The sequence below is a fragment of the Cyprinus carpio genome, chromosome B1 (assembly GCF_018340385.1).
Source record: "Cyprinus carpio isolate SPL01 chromosome B1, ASM1834038v1, whole genome shotgun sequence".
Classification (NCBI taxonomy): domain Eukaryota; kingdom Metazoa; phylum Chordata; class Actinopteri; order Cypriniformes; family Cyprinidae; genus Cyprinus; species Cyprinus carpio.
The window spans coordinates 34,078,660-34,100,009 of record NC_056597.1 but is presented as its reverse complement, the minus strand read 5'-3'; the positions used below and the strand labels follow the sequence as shown (position 1 = coordinate 34,100,009).

The following is a 21,350-nucleotide window of genomic DNA, read 5'->3' as shown; positions in this document are numbered from 1 at the left end:
GAAAACACAACTAACTACAATCTGACTTTAGTCACAGACATTTGGATGAAATCAATTAAAAAAAGAAAAACAACCACAATATCCCACCCGACGATTGTGGGTCGTAAGGTTTGCTTTAGGTAGTCCTCTTGACACTTTTACGGGTGGGGAACTCTCAGCAAGTTGCTTCTAAGTGTTGTTGTCAACAACAAACATTTGTGCATTGGCTGAAAGCAAACCTTGAACGTAAGCAGCTGAGCGGTGATACTTTCTGTCTATAACCTCCATAATGAAATGAACTTCGGAACAATAATGTTTTCATACTGAAAGTGCATGATTGGGAGTTTTTACTATGGTGTTTACACCAGCAGCATGCATTACAGCAAGGAAACATTTTTTGTTGATTAGTCACCATTGTTGAGGATTCATTATGTTGGTTGTCTTGATGTATTTGTGGTTCTTGACCGATTTGTTAATCTTGCATTTCAAGAAATGATTTAACATATTATATTCCACTAATAATATAAAAACCAATGGAAAACACTTTTGTTTTAGATGTTGATTATGCATAACCTAACAAATTACCCACAAAAAAAATTATATTAATTTTGGATGCAAAACACCTGATCATATAAAACGACGCTAAGAACCTGTTCACATGAAGAGCAACTAATCTCTCTGCTTTACAACATCTCATGCATTGTTTACACAAAGATATCTAACACAGGAGTCCAAGGGGGAAAGAGACAAACTTAAAGAAACACACTGATTCTCCATGAGGTGGTGGCAGATCAATTTACCAATAACATCATATCTGGCATCCTCTGTCATTCTCAATAACAGCAGGTGTGCATACAACTAACGGATCTACAATCATCATTTAATTAAGTGCGCTTGAAGAAGGGGGAAAAAAAAAGAAAGGGAAAGGGAAGGGGGGGGGGGGAGGGGGGGAAAGAGCGAAAGGGGAAGGAGAAAAGGGGGGGGGGGGGGGGGGGGGGGGGGGGGGAAAAGGGGGGAAAAAAAAAGAAGGGGAGGAGGGAAAAAGAGAAAAAGGAAGGGGGACAGAGGGGGAATGCAATCCAGCCAGGCTTCAGTCATATCTCCAATTCTAGAGTTACTTAATGAACTCTTTACCTTTACCTCTTAACACTTGGATATGACTTTTGACGACTTTGCTTTTGACTTTGCACAGTGCCCCACCTCTGTCAATACGTGGGCGTTTAGTAGATGTCTGACAGATATCCAGTCTATTCTGGGTGGCATTTCCCAAAACCATACGTTGCTAAACTAGTTTTAACAACTTTTTTTGGTTTGACACCTGCAGTTTTCCCATTTGCGCACCAACTTAAGTTGCTAAACAGGTTATCAGCTATGATTTTTGGAACTGCCCCCCTGGTTAATACTGAGTGAAGCTGTGGTGATTGCTGTCTCGTGGAGTTGTTTTTTAGTCTTACTCATTCTCTGCTGAGATCATGAATAATTACGTGTCTTTTTTGTATTTCAGTTGATTTCATCGAAGGCTGCGCTTCGGAAGTCATTTGTATGTTTGGAGAAGGTTCTGTTAGCTGAGTGTGCACTCATGATGCTCCCATGTGAGAGCACTGTGATATCACTGTGCATAGTGTGTGAGAAACAGGATATATCAAAGACGCCTCCGCTGGCCACGATAGATTATCTACCGTAGAAACGAGGACAGATCCAACACACAGCAAATCAACTTACGAAAAACCAAAGAGTTGCATGTGTGTGATTCCTAGAAACATTGTCGTACTCTTTGCCAATCTCATTGTACGAATGATCCACTTTGCTAAATGATGGCGGCAGAAAACATAGTTTTGTTGAATATCACGCCCCTAAAAACAAACAACCCCTGGTTTTAGAAGCCTCGTCCCTGTTAGAGGTTTGGAACGACAACAAGAGAAATGAAACCCGGGCAAAAAACAAGGACGTAATTTCATGAAGAGAAATTGATCGTACTCACAAAACACACCGTTCACACTTTGTAATTGCAAACATTAGGCTACATTTAATGAGTCAATTTAGAGGTATGCACTATATTACAATACTTGGTAAATATAAACAGCGACTATTTTAGTTCCCCCCCTGCATGCTACAACAAATATTGTTAATTCAACGGTATTCCAAGACAGAACAAGAATGAAAAATAAGTAGTTATATAATATATATTATATTTTTTTTTTTAAGCTATAAAATAAAACACCACATTAGGGCTATAGTGGCATTCAATTACAAACCAGCATACAATGTCAAGCAAACACTGAAATTGGCATTGGGCATCACGAGCCTGTCTCATACACATGAATCCAAATGTTTTTTCATTTTGCCATATTGTGTAACCATTGTATTGCATAACTATTATTCATTATGTAGCCTAAAACATGGCTTTTATACTCACACTCCATGTTCCTAAAGATATCCATGTTTAATATCCATTGCACATGCGCAACAATGTTTTGTTTGGGCGGCCTGCAACCCTGATTTTTACCAGCGACCGTTTAAAAAAAAATAAAACGTAACATTAATGTTTGGTTTAACTGCATTTTTTAGTTTGATGAGAATGGTCTGAAATGGTCGGGCAATGGTAGGAACTAATGTTGTTTGTATGTGGTGTGTTCGTCGCCTGTGCAATCAGATGTATTAAAATGAATCAAATTAAGATATAAAGAAAAAACAAAAAACAAAAATTCATTAAGAGTATCACAAAAAAAACTAGGGCATAGCCTATACTTTTTTGCACAGTTTTTTTTCCTTTTGTTTAATCTGTTATTTTACGGATGTGCTTATAGCCTATTATATTTTTGTGAGATCTTATATATTTTAGTTTTCCTTTAATAGACCTTAATTCTTCTGTATTTCTTTCTTTCACAGAAGGCGCTGCAGGTGCATGAATCAACTGAATCCTCATGGTCCTTGTTTATGCCGCTATTCGCGCATATAAAGCTAAAGCCCTGTCCAACATAGGTAACAAGGGTACAAGGAAACAAGGTATGCTCATCTTACTGGTCATGATTGACACAAATGAGCTTCGTTTGAATGGGTCAGCAAATAAATGAATAAAATGAAAAAATGCTGTCCCACTATGAGAATGGGTTGTGATGTCACTGTGATCATCACATGATCTCACGTGTTGACTGGGTAAGACCCAAAAAAAGCCCGAAGGATTCTCAAAATCTTATAGCCATTGTTGGAAAAGAGTTTTTTCAAAAATGTAGAGATGTTGGGAAAACAAAATAAAAGAATTTGCAGGGTCTGGAGAAATTTTCCTTTAGAAACTGGGCATTTTTAACTAATGAAGTAAATTATTACAAAAAAAAAAAACACAAAGATGTTCATCCAGGTAACAATGCACAAGTATATCATACATAAAGGTTTTAAAACTGCTGGGTCACTTGTGTAAACTCAATTATTATTTTGCACTATATGTTATATTTTGTGTTAAATAGATTATTCTGGACAATATTAAAAAAAAAATTGTAATTTTTATGAGCCTTCTTATTCTATTAACCTTTTTGCAGATACTGCAAGGTGTATGGTAAACTGTAAAATCTGTTTTTTTAATTTCCAAACAGTCCCTTTGCAAACAGTGTAACCAGCATCAGATGGAAGCCATTTAGACTAAAGATTAAATCCAGTGAAATAAATGGTGCAACTTCTTCAACTACCTTAAAAACTATTTTCAAGTTGATTGATTTGGTGCTGCAAGATAAAGAGTGGTTTTGTTACTTCGATTAATACCAGTAAAAACTTGATGCTGGGTAGGCATGATGCACCAACCGACAGCTGGTTGACTTTATACTGCTCAACTGATATTAAACAGCATTACCAGTATTACCGGTAGAGTATAAAATAAAAAAATAAAAAAAAATAAAAAATTAATATAAATAATTAAAAAAAAAGTCATCTTGAGTAAAACCCCCTCTGCAGTGAGCAGTTTGGATCCTCCAGTTTTGTGTTTTGAGCAGCTTGACTCGTGAGGACCTGGGTTGATTGTAGCTCATATCCAGCTCTCTCAGGTGTGAGGGGTTTGAACTCAGAGCTGAAGACCAAATAACCACAGCCTTCTTCTGTCACCATACAGCCAGACAACCTATAGACACAGTCAGATCATCTACAGACACGCATAGACATTATGATCCTGTTTGACAGTACATCATCCTTCTTACACACCTCAGTATCTCCAGCTGACAGTTTGAACTCTTCAGTGCATCTGAAAGCAGCTTCATCACTCCTAAATCCTTTCAGGTCATTGTTTACCTCAGAATCCAGCTCGCTCCAGGACAGACTCTGGGGATTGTAGAGCTGATGACACAACTTCCCAGTCCTGAGCAGTGAGATTGCAGACAGCAAGTCTGAAACAGAGTAAAACAGAGTAACACATCCCTTCATACAGGTGTTTTCCCCTCATCATTTAGACAGGCTCGTATAACCCCACTACTTAAGAAACCCACCCTCAACCCAACTCTTTTAGAGAACTACAGACCGGTTTCCCTTCTTCCTTTCATTGCAAAAACACTCAAACGAGCTCTGTTTTCACCAAGTCTCAGCCTTTATCACACAGAAACAAACCTCCTCGACAGCAACCAATCTGGTTTCAGAAGTGGGCATTCAACCGAGACCTGCCTTGCTCTCAGTTGTTGAAGCCCTAAGACTGGCAAAAAGAGTGGATTCCAAATCTTCAATACTTTATTTTGCTGGATCTGTCCACTGCTTTTGACACAGGTTAACCACCAGATCCTCCGTCAACCCTATTGGCAAAGTGGGGCATCTCAGGAAACCGCACTCCAGTGGTTTGAGTCTTACCGCTCAGATAGGTCCTTCAAGATATCTCGGAGAGGTGAGGTGTCCAAGTCACAACATCTAACTACTGGGGTGCCTCAGGGCTCAGTCCTTGGACCACTTTTTTTCTCTGTCTACATGGCATCACTAGGTTCTTTTATTCAGAAAAATGGCCTATCATATCACTGCTATGCTGATGGCACTCAACTCTACCTCTCATTCCATCCTGATGATCCGACGATTAGCTGCTCGGCATCTCAGCTTGTCTAAACAGACATTTCTTGCTGGATGAAGGAGGCATCACCTTCAACTTCCAACCTTGCCAAGACGGAACTGTCTGTGGTTCTATCAAACCCATCATCCAATTTCACCATCCAGTTTAAAGGCACATCAACCATAACTCCTTCAGTATCAGCCAGAAATTTTGGAGATATGATTGATTGATCAGCTGACTTTCTCAGACCACATTGCTAAAACTACCCGGTCCTGCAGATTTGCTTTATTCAACATCATGAAGATCAGGCTCTTTCTTTCGAGACATGCTACACAACTCCTTGTTCAAGCTCTTGTTCTGTCCAGGTTGGACTATTGCAATGCTCTCTTGGCAGGTCTTCCAGACAGTTTTATCAAACCTTTACAATTAATCCAGAACAATCTGAACAGCTGAGTCCTTAGCCATCTTCAGAATCAGCTAAAAACACCTCTCTTCCATCTTTATTTGACCGTCTAACTTTAGCACTCTCTATTCTATTCTAATTATATTCTTTATATATATATATATATATTTTTTTTTTTTTTTTCTCATCTCATTTTGGATTTCATGAGAGCTACACATTCCAAAAAAGTTGGGACAGGTAGTAATAAGAGGCCGGAACAGTTAAATGTACCTATAAAGAACAGCTGGAGGACCAATTTGCAACTTATTAGGTCAATTGGCAACATGATTGGGTATAAAAAGAGCCTCTCAGAGTGGCAGCGTCTCTCAGAAGTCAAGATGGGCAGAGGATCACTAACTGCTCACTAACTGCTTGTTTTCTTTATTTAAAAAAAATAACGCTTGCTTCTCTAATCTTCTTGCATTCTATTTGTTTTGTTTTTTTTTTGTTATACAATTATAATTCTGACTTTCTGACTTCTGATTAACAAAACCAAAAGAGGCCTCTAACCCTAGCTTGCTCTATTCTTTTTCTATTCTGTCTGTTTTCTTATTATAATATGATTTAAAAAAAAAAAAAAAAAAAAAACTACTTGCTACGTGTACTGCTTTAAGCTAACTGAGACTTGTTGTAGCACTTGCATATCATTGCTCTTTTGTTGATTTTGATTGCTTCCATTGTCCTCATTTATAAGTCACTTTGGATAAAAGTGTCTGCTAAATGTCTAAATGTAAATGTAAAAGTAAAACAAAAAAAGCATAATTCTACAGTTTGTATTTTGATAATATCAGCAAATATCATTTCTAGTCAAATATTTTCTACAAATTATACTCAAGATACATTAGTCAGCAAATTAACTAAAATTCCATTTAAAAAGGATTCCTTATTGAAACATTTAAACACTCACAGGGCTTTTCTGCAGTTGCTCACAGCTGGTATCAGTCGTCTTCTCCCCTCATCTGATGTGTTGTATTTCTTGAGGTCCAGCTCATCCAGCATTTCCTCTGACATCTGAAGCATGTAGGAGATTGTTGAGCAGTGAGCAGGAGGCAAGAGTTTTTTCTTCTCTGAGTGTTTGTCTGATTTCACAAACTCCTGAATCTCTCTGGATAGAGTCTGATCTTTCACTTCCAGCAGACAGAGAAAACAGATTTATGGATCTTTCAGTGGAGAGTCCATGTCCATCTTTGATCTTCTCTTTAATGTACTGTGTGGTTCTCCTGATGCTCTCTGAGCTGTTCTCTGTGTGTGTCAGTAGATCCTGTAAGAGTCTCTGATTGGACTCCAGTGAGACGCCCAGCAGAAACCGTAGGAACAGATCCAGACATCCATTCTCACTCTCAAGAGCTTTATCTACTGCTCTTTTATGTAAATTATGCAGTGAATCTAATAATGCTTCTGTATTGCTGGTTGCATGGCAGTAAAACACATAGAAAGCAGCAAGAAACTCCTGAAAGCTCAGATGAATGAAGCTGTAGACCTTCTTCTGATGAATCACAGATTCCTCCTTAAAGATCTCAGTGCAAATCCCAGAATACACTGAGGCGTCAGTGATGTCTATGCCGCTCTCAATCAGGTCCTTCTCATAGAACATCACATTGCCCTCATCAGCTGTTTGAAAGCCACTTCAGCAAGTTTCACAATCACTTCTCTGTTGGACTGCAGGAGTTTCTTCTGAATCTCTCTCTGCATACTTCTGCTTCCTCATGTTGATCTGAATCAGCAGGAAGTGGATGTACATTTCAGTCAGAGTTTGAGGGATTTCTGCACTCAGATCTTCTTCCAGGAGCTTCTGAAGCACAGTGGATGAGATCCAGCAGAAGACGGGGATTTGGCACATGATGTGGAGGCTTCTTGCTCTTCTGATGTGTGAGATGATTCTGCTGGCTTGATGCTGGTCACTGATTCTCTTTCTGAAATATTCCTCCTTCTGAGGCTCAGTGAATCCTTGAATTTCTGTCAGACGGTGGATGTATTTGGAGGGGATCTGATTGGCTGCTGCTGGTCTGGAGGTTATCCAGATGGGAGCAGAGGGAAGCAGCTCTCCTTTCATGAGCTTTGACATCAACACAGCCACTGATGAAGTCTCCGTCCCACATCACAAACTTTTCTGAGCGTCTGAAAACATCCGTGTGATTCTGCTTTCATCCAGACCATCAAAGATGAACACCAACTTTACACTCCTCATAAATCTGTGAGTCCAGATCTTGAAGTTCAGGATGAAAGTCCAGCAGAAGTCTATGAAGACTGTACTGATGATCTCGGATCAAGTTCAGCTCTCGAAATGGAAGCACAAACATGAAATCTACCATCCTGATTGGCTTTTCCCTCGGCCCAGTCCAGAATGAACTTCTGCACAGAGACGGTTTTTTCCGATTCCAGCAATGCCTTTAGTAAGAACAGTCTTGATCTGCTCTTTCTCCTCACATCCTGGTTCAGCTGAGACTTTAAAGATGTTATTGCAGTCAATTGCGGTGTCTTGTGAGTGTTTTGTTCTGGCTGTTTTCTCCATCTGTAAAACCTCATGTTCTTTATCCACTCCTTCACTCTCTCCCTCTATGATGTAGAGCTGTGTGAAGATCCTGTTCAGGAAGGTTTGATTCTCTTGGAGTTTGGTTCCCTCAAACAATCTCTCATACTTGTTCTTCATGCTGGTTTTGTGCTGGTCCTTGACTCTCTGCAAGTCTCCAGTCTCCAGTGTGTGTTTCTGTAGGTCTGCTTCAGTTCTTTCATCTCTGATGTGGGTCTGAGAGTGGGATGTAGAAGATGAGCTGATTGCATCTGTGTCATGCATTTTGCCCCTGCAAAAAGACAATTCAGCTTAGATCAGTGATGCTTAAAAGACCACCTAAAATGTATTCCACCCTGAGATATGAAAAATGCATTATGGGTAATGCAAGATGAGTATGTTCAAAAGCAGTTTTGTATATAAAAGTATGTTCATTAATTGAGTAAAATCTATAATTATAATAAGCAGAGGCAGGGTTTAGAATATTGAATATGATTATTAAGTAAAGTATTTTAATGTGCATTTACTGTTTTTTTATATTAATTAAATCATTATTCATCTGAGATGCACAATATAAAGAAGCAAGTAAATGTTTATACTAACAGAGAGTCAGAGGTCACTGCTGAATCACTGAATATAGGGGGTTTTTTCATGGATGTGTCACTCTTCAGAGACACACTGCTGGGTTCTGGAGATCTCTGCCTCCTCCTCCTTGTGATGCTGATAAAAAAACAACAAACACAACTTAAAGGAGTAGTTCACATTCATTGTAGCAAAAAAATACTATGGAAGTCAACGGGGGCTCATCAACTGTTCAGATCCCAACATTTTTCATCTGTTCAACAGAAGAAAGAAACTCATAAGGGTTTGGAACAAGTGGGGAGGGTGTGAGTAAATGATGAAAGAGTTTTCATTCTGAAAGTGAACTACTTTAATTTTTCACAAACATACTATATAGTTTAATGCACTACAAAATTACATTTACATTTATTAACTTGGCATGAAGTTTAGGAGTTACTTTGCAAGGCTATAAGTGAAAGTCGTGACATTTGCCAAGCATGGTAACCCATACTCGGAATTGGAGCTCTGCATTTAACCCATCCAAGTGCACACACACAGCAGTGAACACACACACACACACACCGTGAACACACACCCGGAGCAGTGGGCAGCTATATCCAGCGCCCGGGGAGCAACTGGGGGTTCAGTGCCTTGCTCAAGGGCACTTCAGCCATGGGTATTGAGGGTGGAAGAGAGCGCTGTTCATTCTTCCCTCCCCCACCTACAACTCCTGCAGCACCGAGACTCGAACCTGCAACCTTCTGGTTACAAGTCCAAATCTCTAACCATTAGGCCACAGCTGCCCCCACATAAACATCCATCTGGGTCAAAACTGAAGCTCACTTTAGGCTTAAGTCACTTTGGATAAAAGCGTCTGACAAATGTAAAAGTGTCTAGTTTCTTACCTGGGGTCAGAGGTCACTGGCTTCATGGATCTGTGACTCTTCACACACACACAGATTCTGAAGACTCTGATCGCTGTCTTTTCTTCCTGATGATACTGACACTAGACAAATACAATTACATTTTAGACCAATCTGCTGTGAATCTGCTGTTTCTCAGTCTTTCTTACTCTAGAAAAAACTGGCTGCTGTCTGTAGCTGGTCTATAATACCTTTGATTGACATTTATTCATTTAACAGATGTTTTTATTCAAATTTAGAATTGAGGAATACAACAAAGTGATTTTAGTTCTAAGCAAGCAGTAGCAAAGTGTCTTATAAAACAAGTTCCAAGATTATTTTGAGGAAAACAGGCTAGACTAGAGATGAAGGTAAGGCTGATGATACATGGGGCAAACTTTTTGAGCAATGTTGCTGTCAGTAGGCAACCAGGTGAGACACAGGGCTCATAGATAGAAATCTGTTGCCCTTTCTCAACAGGAAAGTGCCCAAACAACATCTATCATCAGGCTAAGAATTAGACAGACAGACAGACAGACAGATAGACAGATAGATAGATAGATAGATAGATAGATGTTCAGGAATCTATGTTGCTAAGACACGTGAATAAAAATGTCTGCCCAAATGCTAAATGGTTAATGTCTTACTTGGGTTCAGAGGTCATTTCTGCTTCACTGAAGGCAGAGGGCTGACTCTTTGTGGGTTGATCACAGCTTATTTTAGAGGCAGTGTCCTCCTCTCTCTTCTCTTGTTGACTCATTTTAGAGGAAACGTCCTAATCTTCTGTCTCTTCACGTCCTCTCATCTGTCAAAGAGTGTTGGAAACAGTTTAAAATATATAATAAAGATAAAAAGAACTAAAAAAAAAAAAATTTAAAAAATCTGACTGTTGTTACAGCACCTCTGTGAGTGTTTTCATTAGACTGACCTACAGCCTTAGAATCTATGCTGTTTTTGGTCAGTATTTCTATTTTTTACTATTTAATACTGTACCATAATTTGGATAGGCCTACAGATGTGTAGTACATTGTTTTTCAGCTTTGTCGAATTCACAAATAATGGGAACAGCACCGTAATTTTGTACATAATGACAACAGCACGCATGTCATTCTTTCGCGTTTATGCACCAGAATCAACAACCAGTGGTTTATAAGCATCGTTTCTTATTGGTGTTAACACAGAGTAATCGCTAAATCTGTGCATTAAAATTGGCCTTGTAGAGAAATATCTGAACGCAATGCGCTAAATCACAGCGCTTTACTCCCATGAAATGCACGGCGGGTGACTGCATACCTTTATTATAAAGTAGGCCTATGCATCATAAGGTGTAACGTTATGTATATTGTATTTCGTTCTCCGGTATCGCAGTCTTACGCGTTATTGGGGGCTCTGGGAGGAAAATTATTAGCGTGTTATTTAGCTCGATGCGTTCAGATGCTCATCAGATTCCCTGCACATAGGCCTATACAATTATAATGCTGAATTTTGTCCTTCAATATCACATACAGTATGCCACTTTTTTTTCTCGAAATATAACGATCCGGAGCTGAAATCCCATAAGAAAGAATCAACCCAAAAAAGCAGCTCATTTTTATAGAACTACATGATTGGATGAAGAATATGTTTTGCACTTACCACAAAAACATGCAGCCGTATAAATAGCCCAGTGATTGCGTAACCTTTTTCCTGCTCTCATCTTAGTTTCGGGGGATGTCAAACGGCGTTTTTGCGTCCTTAAAGGATACTGTGGGAAGGGGACGCCAGCAAATTATGAAAACGACGTTGTCTGTGATTGCTCCCTTCCCAAAGGATTCAAACTGCAAACACCACCCGTCCAGAGTCCTCGCATCAGATGCTGTTCTCTTCAGAGTGAGTAGGGCATAGGGATGCTCACTGCAGATTGGTATTCGCCCCTACTATACTCCTCCCTCTAGTGGCGCAGAGCGTCATTACATATGGCAAGCCGTTTAAACATTTAAAACTTTGTTTTGACTATCCATAAATATAATTTCGGATAGTCACAATTGTAATTCCAGATATCTATAATGCAATTATGACTCGTCGTAATTGGAATTAAGATATCTACAATGTGATTATGACTAGGCATAATCTTCCATTGACTTCCATTGAAAAATATTTTCGGATATCTTCAATTGAGTTTTGACTAGACGTAATTCCAATTCAAAATATCTTTAAATATGATTTGCCTATTCAAAATTCTAATTAGAAATATCTCAGATTACAATTTGACTAGTGACAATTCAATTAGCGATATCTTCAAATGAGTTTTGACGAGTTGTAAACCCAATTCAAGATATCTTTAAATATGATTTGACTAGTCAAAATACAATTTAAGATATCTTTAATTCAACATTTTTAAAGATATCCAAAATACATTTGTAGATATCTGCAATTCATTTATGACTAGTTAAATTACAGTTGTAGATATCTTGAACTGGAATTTTGACTAGGCAAATCATATTTAAAGATATCTTGAATTGGAATTATGACTAGTCAAAACCCATTTAAAGATAACTGCAATTTAATTATGGATATCCCAATCAGATTTTTTACTAGGAAGAACTAGGTTTGGAGATATATGCATTTAGCATTGTGAGGTGTAGTTGCAATGTAGATATCTGGAATTAACAATTTGACTAGTCAAAATATGTTTGTAGATATCTACAATGTGCATGCAAATACACCTTTGTTGAGCCCCGCCTTAAACATTTTATTTAACCAATACTAGCTTGGGAACTGTTGTCATCCGCAATTTTGTCTAAGAGTTGTATAATAAAGGTCCTGCGTCTTTGGGTGATTTTAAACTGTTTTATACATAAATAATTAAAAAGTATGGAAATAAAAATGTAGCTGGAGCATGTGTAAAAGTGGAAGGCTATACAGAGAGGACTTAAATAGGCTTTTGTCCTGTTTTATATCGTAATGTTGAGACGTGTGTGCTGTGGATTAAATTTTGTTAGCCTTTATTTACAAACGAACATGCATAAGCCTCATGGCAGCCGTTGCAACATTTGATATAATGTTAAAAGAAGTCTATTTACACTAAGTGCAAATAGCCTGCCTTGTTGTCAGAAGCTACTTACACTATCCGCCCACCAACATGTGATGGGGATAGTCAACACTGAAAAACAACTTTAAAACAGTGTTGGTTGCAGTGGGGTAGCAGTTAAAATACATGCTTTTTGACGCAATCAACCTGAGTTTGCGTCCGTCTTTTGCCAAACATTTTTTCTCCTTTTTCAAATCTCATATCGTATCGGAAAGGCATTTATTTTCAATAAAAATGAAGGAAATAATTAAAAAGTTGAAAATAAATGTTGGGTAGGGTTAGAGTAGGTGTAGGGAGGGCTTTATTGTCCTAATAAGGTAGCATCCATTTAAAAAGTTGAATTCAAATTATATATATATATATTTTTTTTTACTGTTTTATACAGTACTGAGGTTCAGATAATTGCCACTATTTGAAATAAGTAGTATAAATAACAGAAATTCTTGCTATTTTAACATAGTGTAAATAGAATCCATAGCTATTTGCACTAAGTGTAAATAGCATATAGTTAAAAAATACTGCTATTTTCACTTAGTGCAAATAGCTGCTGCCTAAAATAATACATTGGTGCTCATCAGTGAACACAGCAGAATATCATCATCATAAATCTCTTGCTATAATACTGTAAAATACTCCCACCTTGTGGTCTATTTCCTATGGAAGCTTGTTTCCGCCAATAAATAATGAAATAAATGAATAAATAGTAACTTTTTTACCTCACAATTATACAATTTATAATTCACACTGTTTATATCTCGCATTTCTGAGAAAAAATAAAAATGAGTAAAAAAAAACTAAAATTGAGTAAAAATAAAAATAAATGCAGAAAAAATTTAAGTCAGTATGAATGGTAAGAAAAAAGCTGCAAATTACCTTTATTTTTCATTCCATGGTGGAAACAACCTGCCATAATGACAGGAGTGAACCTAAATACATATACAACGTAATGTAACCTACTAATAAATGTCATCAGTGCCAGATAAACTTTATTATAAGTTTTATTATAAACTTTATTATAAACTGCCAGATTACAATGATTAAATTGTAATCTTTTAAAAACAGCCTTTACCTTTATTGACTACATCTGAATATGAGGCATTGTTCTTGTCCATCATGCATTTATTTGTACTATTTTTCGTGTGTGTGTATGTGTTTGGTATAATTCCATTGTTTTACATTATATCTAAATATATAATTAGTAAATTCAGACAAGCAGTTTGCGGTTTTCTGCCTTTATTGAACATTGCACAGCATTTGGTCTGTTTTGCAGCGAAACAAGCTTCCATAATGACACAAGTGAACATGAATTCATACACAGTGTAACGTAACCTTCTTATAAATGTCATCAATGTCAGATAACTTTCATTTAATTGTAATCTTTTTAAAATCAGCCTTCACCTTTTTTGACTGCATCTGATTAGGCATTGTTCTTGTCCGTCGTGCATTTATTTGTACTATTATATATATATATATATATATATATATATATATATATATATATATATATATATATATATATATATATATATATATATATAATTCCATTGTTTTTCATTATGTCTAAATATATAATAAATAAATTAAGACGAGCAGTTTGCGATTTTCTGCCTTTATTGAACATTACACTGCATTTGGTCCATTTTGCAACATGATTCAATTAAAATTACAGTGCTATAGCTACATACATGCACTCTGGAGACCTTTTACCACATAAGGCTGCATCCAGATTTATTTAATAATCCAGGAAGCACTTCATCCAGTAGCTTTTCTCTCCGTGACAACAAAAGCAGACTTTTATTTTGTTGTAAGCAGTTAGTAGAGTAGGCGGGGAGGAGCTGAGTAAATTTATTCTGACGTCACACAACAGCATTGCGACTAGGAGCAATTGCAATTCAGATATCTTAAACTATAATTGTGACTAGCTGAAACTGAATTAGAGATATCTAATCTCTAATTACATTTGCAGATGTATGATGCATCTATTGAAGATATCTATAAAGTAATTACAGATATCTTAAATGGAGTTTTGACTAGTCAAATCATATTTAAAGATATATCTAATCCGATTTCTTACTAGTGCAATTATAATTGCAGATATCTCTTATTGTCATTGTGACTAGTCGAATTATAATTATGACTTGTCAAAATACAATTGTTCCTATCTTAAATTATATTTATGGATAGTCAAACCAAAGTTTTAAATGCTAAAATAGCTTGCGATACACTGTGTGGTTACACTTTTATCTCACTGTGACATCACATTGTGACCTCATCACGAGTATCCTGGGAGCTCATGGTGACATCACTGTGAGATCAAAATTTTGACTGGGAAATGTGTTTTAACAATGTTGTTAAACCGAATGTACAAAGGAAACTGTTAAAATAACCACAGCATTAACAACAACCTTGAAGTAAGGGCGCAAAGTTTATCTGATAATCAGATGCATGAAAGTAGCATTTGTTGCTTCAGTGCTCCTGTAGCTCAAGTGGTAGAGCATTGCGTTACCAAGCGCAAGGTTTGGGGTTTGATTCCCCGGGAACACATGATAGGTAAAAATTGATAGCCTTGAATGCACTGTAAGTCGCTTTGGATAAAAGCGTCTGCTAAATGCATAAAATTTAATTTAATTTAATTTTATTTAATTTAATTTAATTTACCTGTTTCCTGAGCTCTGATGCACAGCTTAAATCAGAATTGGTCTTTTGTACCTGTGTTGCAGTTGCAACCTTTTACATTTTATTCATTCATTTATACACACACACACACACATTTATAAAAAAAAAAAAAAAAAAAAAATATATATTTATACTCATACAAAACACACACACACACACACACACACACACACACATATATATATATATTCATTCTTGTATTAGTTGTAAGTGAGACCTTGTACAACTTACCATTTCTAGATGACTAAAGTTAAAATCTTAAGGCAACAAGAACACATACTTTTTTGATTAAATGTTTTCTATAGTGTTTAAATTAAGCATAAAACTGATTGTTTGATTCAAATCCAAAAAAATAGTGAGAATGTGCAGTCATTTTTACTCCAGTTTGATTTTTATAAGAACTTTTAGAAATCTTTGAAAATCGAAAAATGTAATCATTAAAGTTTTTCTAATTTGCTACTCATGCATTTGTCTTTTGCCTTGCTCTTGCTTCTGCATCTTAATTTGTAGAAGAATTAAACATGGAAGACAATGAATCGCTTGAATAGGAGACTGAACCTGATGTTACTGTATAGAGAGAGATTCAACTGCATGCTTTAACAAACCAGTCCGATTCTTCCTATCAGAAGCCTTCATTTACTAATAACTCTCTTGCGTTTAGAACCTGTCCTACTTAGTAGATAAAAATTACAAACATGACACTATTTACAATTTATTAATATAATTGATTAATATAATCAAACAGATGAGGAGAACAAAGAGAGTTGAATTCAAAAAGCTCTAAGCGAATTTAGAATCGTTATCTAAGGCAAAAACATGGCATCCGTCCACTGAAGGTATGCTGCTCTAGACCATTTAAAATGTTAAATACTCCAATGAACTGTTTAGGCTACAACTGCATCTCTGCCTCAGAAAAATCAACAGTGATTTGATTAGTTTTTTTCTTGATTTGATGTTACTGTCATTTTCAAAGCTAATTAGCCCAATGTGCTCTCATTACGTTATTACCTGTTCTTTCATTTCACTGTAACTTGCATCCTTTGTGGAAATTATGTTAAAATTTACAATTTTATTGGCTAAAGGCAGACTGAATGGAAACAAGACTGGAGACAGAAAATTTTACAAACTTGATACTTTCATAACGCATTTTCACTTTGTCAACAACAGAAAGTGCAAAAAGTAGATGGAAACAGCTCCTGTTACAGTTACCAGGATACTGAGTGATAAAACCACAGATAGTTAATTATGGTCACAAGTTACTGACAGATTCAGTATTCCCCCGAAACCTTAGTTCCAATAAACATCGCAAACAGCATCACTTACTGTATATGGTTGGAACTACAGCAATCAAGCAGAGTTTCTCGTTAGTTTGACATCTGGACTTACATAGTTCATGCTCTTGTACTAGTACTTACATGTAAGGTAAGTACTATCTATTCTACAGTATATCTAATTAAAGTACAGTATACGTCACAAAAATAACACATTTCTAAGATATCAAATGCACGTGTGATGTAAAATGTATATAGTAATAGTATAGTATATATGGAAATAAATATAAAAAATTTATATGATATAAAAAAATATAAACAAAAAAACTGGCAGTCAAAAAAGGGGAAAAGTCATAAAAGTTTAGGATAGTCAACAAAACAGAAGAAGAATATGAAATACCCTGAACTGTAATTTAACAAGACTTTGCAAACCTGTTCAAACTGGATATTTACACACATAAACCAGGATACGGAGCACTACTAGAAGCAAAGATGAGTCACGAGTCGACTCAGAGTCACATGATACATCACAGCAATACTGTGCTGCTACAGGATATTGTGAGGATGATAAAGGATTGCTCAATTTCTGAAATCATTATATAAACCAGAGCAGTAAAAATCTCTGTGCCCGGCATTATCATCCTCATGGACATGGGCTCCATTATATTCACATAATAGTGCAGTGATGCTAGATCATATGGTTTTGCTCAGAAGTCTGCTTTAGCTGACTGAACCATTATAACAGATCATTATGGTAATTAAACAGTCATTTACTTTTCACCTGCCTTGACGGTCACTCTTTCCTAACAGACTCATCAATATAACCACGACAATACCAAAACAGAAAAGGAGAAGAGAGAATCGATTTATCTCCAGTAATGACAGTTTCTGTTCAACAGTTAGAGTAACGTTAGCTGGGACGACACGCAGCGGGACGGCCTGATCTTCTGGGATCACAAAGGGAAAGAGTTTCTTCTTCGATGGCACTCTAGCAAATTCTGCAATTAATGAATTGCTGCTAGCATCAGAAAAGCTCACCTTCCTCCAGCGTTTCAGCTGCATCATGTCTTGAAGAAACTCATAACAATACACCAGCTTTACTCTCACTACCTTTGCATTTACCTCCATGTGTAATCTCGACATCCCAGCGGTCATCAATTCGTACGAGTCTCCATCGCGTCTGAGACCCCAGAAGCCATTTTCAGGGGTCAAAGGTTGTGTAGTAGGTTTACCCTCCAATCCAAAACACACTCCAAGACTCCAATGATTACTGTCTCCCACCTCAATGTCCCACGTGTGAACTCCATCAGCGTATCCCACACTGCCCAGCACCATACGGTTACTGTGCAGAGGAAGAGGGTTGGGCTCGTCCTGCTGATGAAAACATGAGGTCACAGAGGTCAGGTCATCTGACACAGGGATGTCTGGGGGGGCAGCGTTTGGGTTCAGGATCACAGGGTCTAAAGGGAACAAGGACAAGCCATTCATGCTGATATTAATAAACAGAGTAGTTCTTACAGGAATTAAGGGGATAGTTCACCAAAAAATGAAAAATCTGTCATTAATTAGTATAATTACTCACCCTTATGTCATTCCAGACCCGTAAGACCTTCGGTCATCTTCGGATGATAAACAAAGGTCTTATGGGTTTGGAATGACATGAGTAATTAATGATACAATTTTAATTTTTGGGTGAACTATCCCTTTAACTTTTACAAGTCTAGTACTCACAGTAAGGGCAGATGTCCTTCATCTTCTCCCACACTTGGTACTTCAAGTTCCCCAGATGTTTGGGAACATCGATAAGAGTTTCTGAACTCAGCTCCTGATCTGGGAGTGTGTGGTCAGACCTGAACAAACACACACACATCACAGAATCAGGTTTGAAAAGTAATGCTCATGAACATTCTAAAAAGAAAAGTGAAAATTCTGATAATGAAAATACCTGTCCATAATTCCGTGATAATTCTGAGAAAAAATGCAGAAAGAGAACAATATAAGTCCCTTCGATGAAATAACAGTAATAAACTATAACCAACACACCAACAAGAGCATTCAATTTTGTTATAGTGATAATACATATACCCACTAAGAACACAAATACACAATGTGAAATGTGGGTAAAAGTAATAATTGCACATCTGACTCATAAGTGTAACTCTGTGAGATAAAACCTTTAAGTGAACACTGTAGTAGAGATTTTAATGGCATGTCAGTAGTAGGGCTGGGCGATATAGCTAAAAAATGATCACAATATAATATTTCATATCATTTAGTATCAATAATTATTGAATTTTTTTAATAACCTTTTATTTAAAAAAAGACAAACATTCTCAAATTATACATAAATACAATTAAATAAAACATACAAAAATGCTGAAAATACAACACTTTAAAATTAGACGATATGTTTTACACTTACATACGATAAAAAAAGAAAATCTATAACTCTTTCTGGCGTAGTCTTATTTAAAAAAAGTGCTTAAGAGAGCTTATTAAATAAAACTGTTTTCTATTTGTGTATTGTGTAAAACTTGTATAAAATGTCTCTCTTCTGTTTTTGTAAGTGATGATTTTTGCCAGGATTTACCACAGTGTGTGTGTTTCTGTGTGTGTGTGTTTCTGTGTGTGTGTGTGTGTGTGTGTGTGTGTGTTTCTGTGTGTGTGTGTGTGTGTGTGTGTGTACCAACCTGCAGGAAGGGGATGTCATCATCCTCGATTCCTTCTTCCAGTTCTTTGACTCTATCAGAGAGAGACAGTATTCCTCCTTGTATTCTTCTTTCCATCTTCCCTCTCTTTTCGTTCTCTTCTTCATTTAGAGCCGTTATCCTGCTCTCCTCCTCCTTTCTGAGGAACTGATGCAGCGTCTCAAACTCCATCCTGATTTTCCTCTCTGTATGCTGAGCTTGAATCTGGGGGAATGTCATGAGTACACACACACACACACACACATTTATGTGTGAAATAAAAATAAAACATGCAAGTGTACTGTCCACACAAAGGATAAGAGTCGTGACAAACCAAAAACACCATTTTCATGTGATGATTTTCCCCCCATGCCACATTATTGTGGGCACTATATTTATATATTTTAATTTCTAGCAATAATGTAACATTTCTTTCTTGAATTTCTCAATCAGCTTCCATTACATTGTGATTAAACTGTGATTTAATTACAAATAAATAAATTCTACAAACGCAATTTCAAGACCACCCATTATTATTAGTAATATGTTTTAATAAAAGGAGCACCAAAAGCTTATTTGTCCCATTTTAGCTTCACCCCACAAGTTCTCCAACAAGCTCCACATTAGTCAATACTCAATTCAATTATTCAGTGTTCATTACTTTAATTACTTCATCATTAAATTATGTGTAAACCACAAAGTCCAGACTTACTTGCCGAGTTCGTATCATATTTTGTATAACGATTCAGCCTATTCAGTCCTTAGTTCGGAGTGATCTGAATGACTAATTCAAATGTAAATTTGTTTAATTCTATTTTTTATTCTAAACATGAACCTCACCTGAATGTACCTGGAGATTTTGGGGTCCCGTGCTGTACCTTTCTGTAATGAGACCAAAGACTTCTCAGCTGAACGAAGAGCTGCTTTCAGCTTCCCCTTTAAAGATAGCACGTGTAATCATATACAAATCGATTCTTTCGTAAGCGAAGCTTGCAGCCATAATTTAAGCATTTATTAATGACATCTGCGCACCCGATCTCACCTTGCGTTGTCGCACAGCCTGCTGTAGCTTTTGCGTTTTGTGCCATTTGTGCTCATGTTTCTTACACGCTGCACATATAGCCTCTTCATCTGTTTGACAGAACAGCTCGATTCTTTCTCCGTGAATCTGACACTCGTGTTCTTCATCCCTCTCTTTCCTCGTGCTTTGCTCTCTCAGGTAAGTCTCACAGGTGTTCCTCAAGCACAGGTTGTGCACTGGTTCCTGCGGTGACACCTGTCTACAGACGGGACAGTTTCTGGAGCTGCTGGAGGTCCAGTGATCATTAATACACTGCCTGCAGAAACTGTGTCCACAGCTCAGTAACACCGGATCTCTGAAGACATCGGTGCACACAGGACACGACAGCTCAGCTTCGAGTGCCATTTAGACACAGAAAACATGAAACTTAGTAGAGATTTCTCTGAAAATAATTCTGACACTAGGCCTTTGTGAGACAATGAAAAGAGACGGAGCAAACAAAACACTTCCTAATTTTAGTACAGCCTCTCTGTATGAGGAAATGACATGTCAAACTTTCATTGGAAGAAAAGAAAATCGGAAAAAAATCACTAAAACGTTAAAATATCCGAACACCAGGGGCGCTGTGCGCTGATGATCCTCTAAGTTTCACATTCAAGTTTCACATTTAAATCTGCAAAAGCATTTAAAAAGTTGTAGATACTGGCAGCTTATTAGTAACATTCTTTAACACACATAAAAAAAAATAATAATAAATACAAGAAATTTTAAAATAACGGTAGGACTGCATATAAAATGTCAACAAGCCTACTCTAGCACACATACATCACGGAGACATCTATTTGACATCTGCATTTACATCTGCAAGACATGTTTTTGTATGTGTTTGCTCATCTGCAATACGTCTCTTATCAGATGTCAAACAGACGCCTATTAGATGTCTTTAAGATGTTTATGGTTTAGAACATATGTACAACTGACATCTTAGAGACGTCTGTCAGATGTGTGTACACAGCAGATGCTTTCCAGATCAAGTGATCTGTAACGGACATCTTGCAGACGTGTGATATTAGTCACCTCCGTATCACTTTACCCTTAAATATAAACAAAAATGTATTATTGTAGCTGAGATTTCATTTGCAAGACTGTGACCAGCAGATGTCCTCAGTCAACGCTTCAAAACTGTGTTTCAGAAAGCACGTTTGTCCCACGGCCATATTT

General features: G+C 37.0%; 2 protein-coding genes across 2 annotated transcripts; both read right to left on the bottom strand.

The window, feature by feature from the left end:
• Positions 1–7,000: 7,000 nt before the first annotated feature.
• On the bottom strand, positions 7,001–11,295 carry LOC122135804. The gene is made up of 5 exons (XM_042716066.1): positions 11,040–11,295; positions 10,052–10,209; positions 8,545–8,661; positions 7,755–8,233; positions 7,001–7,011 (listed from the first exon to the last, which is right to left on the bottom strand). Exons 2-5 carry the CDS (start codon positions 10,162–10,164, stop codon positions 7,001–7,003), a joined length of 720 nt encoding a protein of 239 aa, XP_042572000.1. The 5' UTR covers positions 10,165–10,209; positions 11,040–11,295.
• Positions 11,296–16,733: 5,438 nt separating this feature from the next.
• On the bottom strand, positions 16,734–20,725 carry LOC109062413 (E3 ubiquitin-protein ligase TRIM35-like). The gene is made up of 6 exons (XM_042717219.1): positions 20,151–20,725; positions 19,949–20,044; positions 19,112–19,333; positions 18,367–18,389; positions 18,153–18,271; positions 16,734–17,881 (listed from the first exon to the last, which is right to left on the bottom strand). The coding sequence occupies exons 1-6, from the start codon at positions 20,532–20,534 to the stop codon at positions 17,199–17,201; spliced, it is 1,527 nt and encodes a 508-aa protein (XP_042573153.1). The 5' UTR covers positions 20,535–20,725; the 3' UTR covers positions 16,734–17,198.
• Between the last annotated feature and the right edge of the window lie 625 nt (positions 20,726–21,350).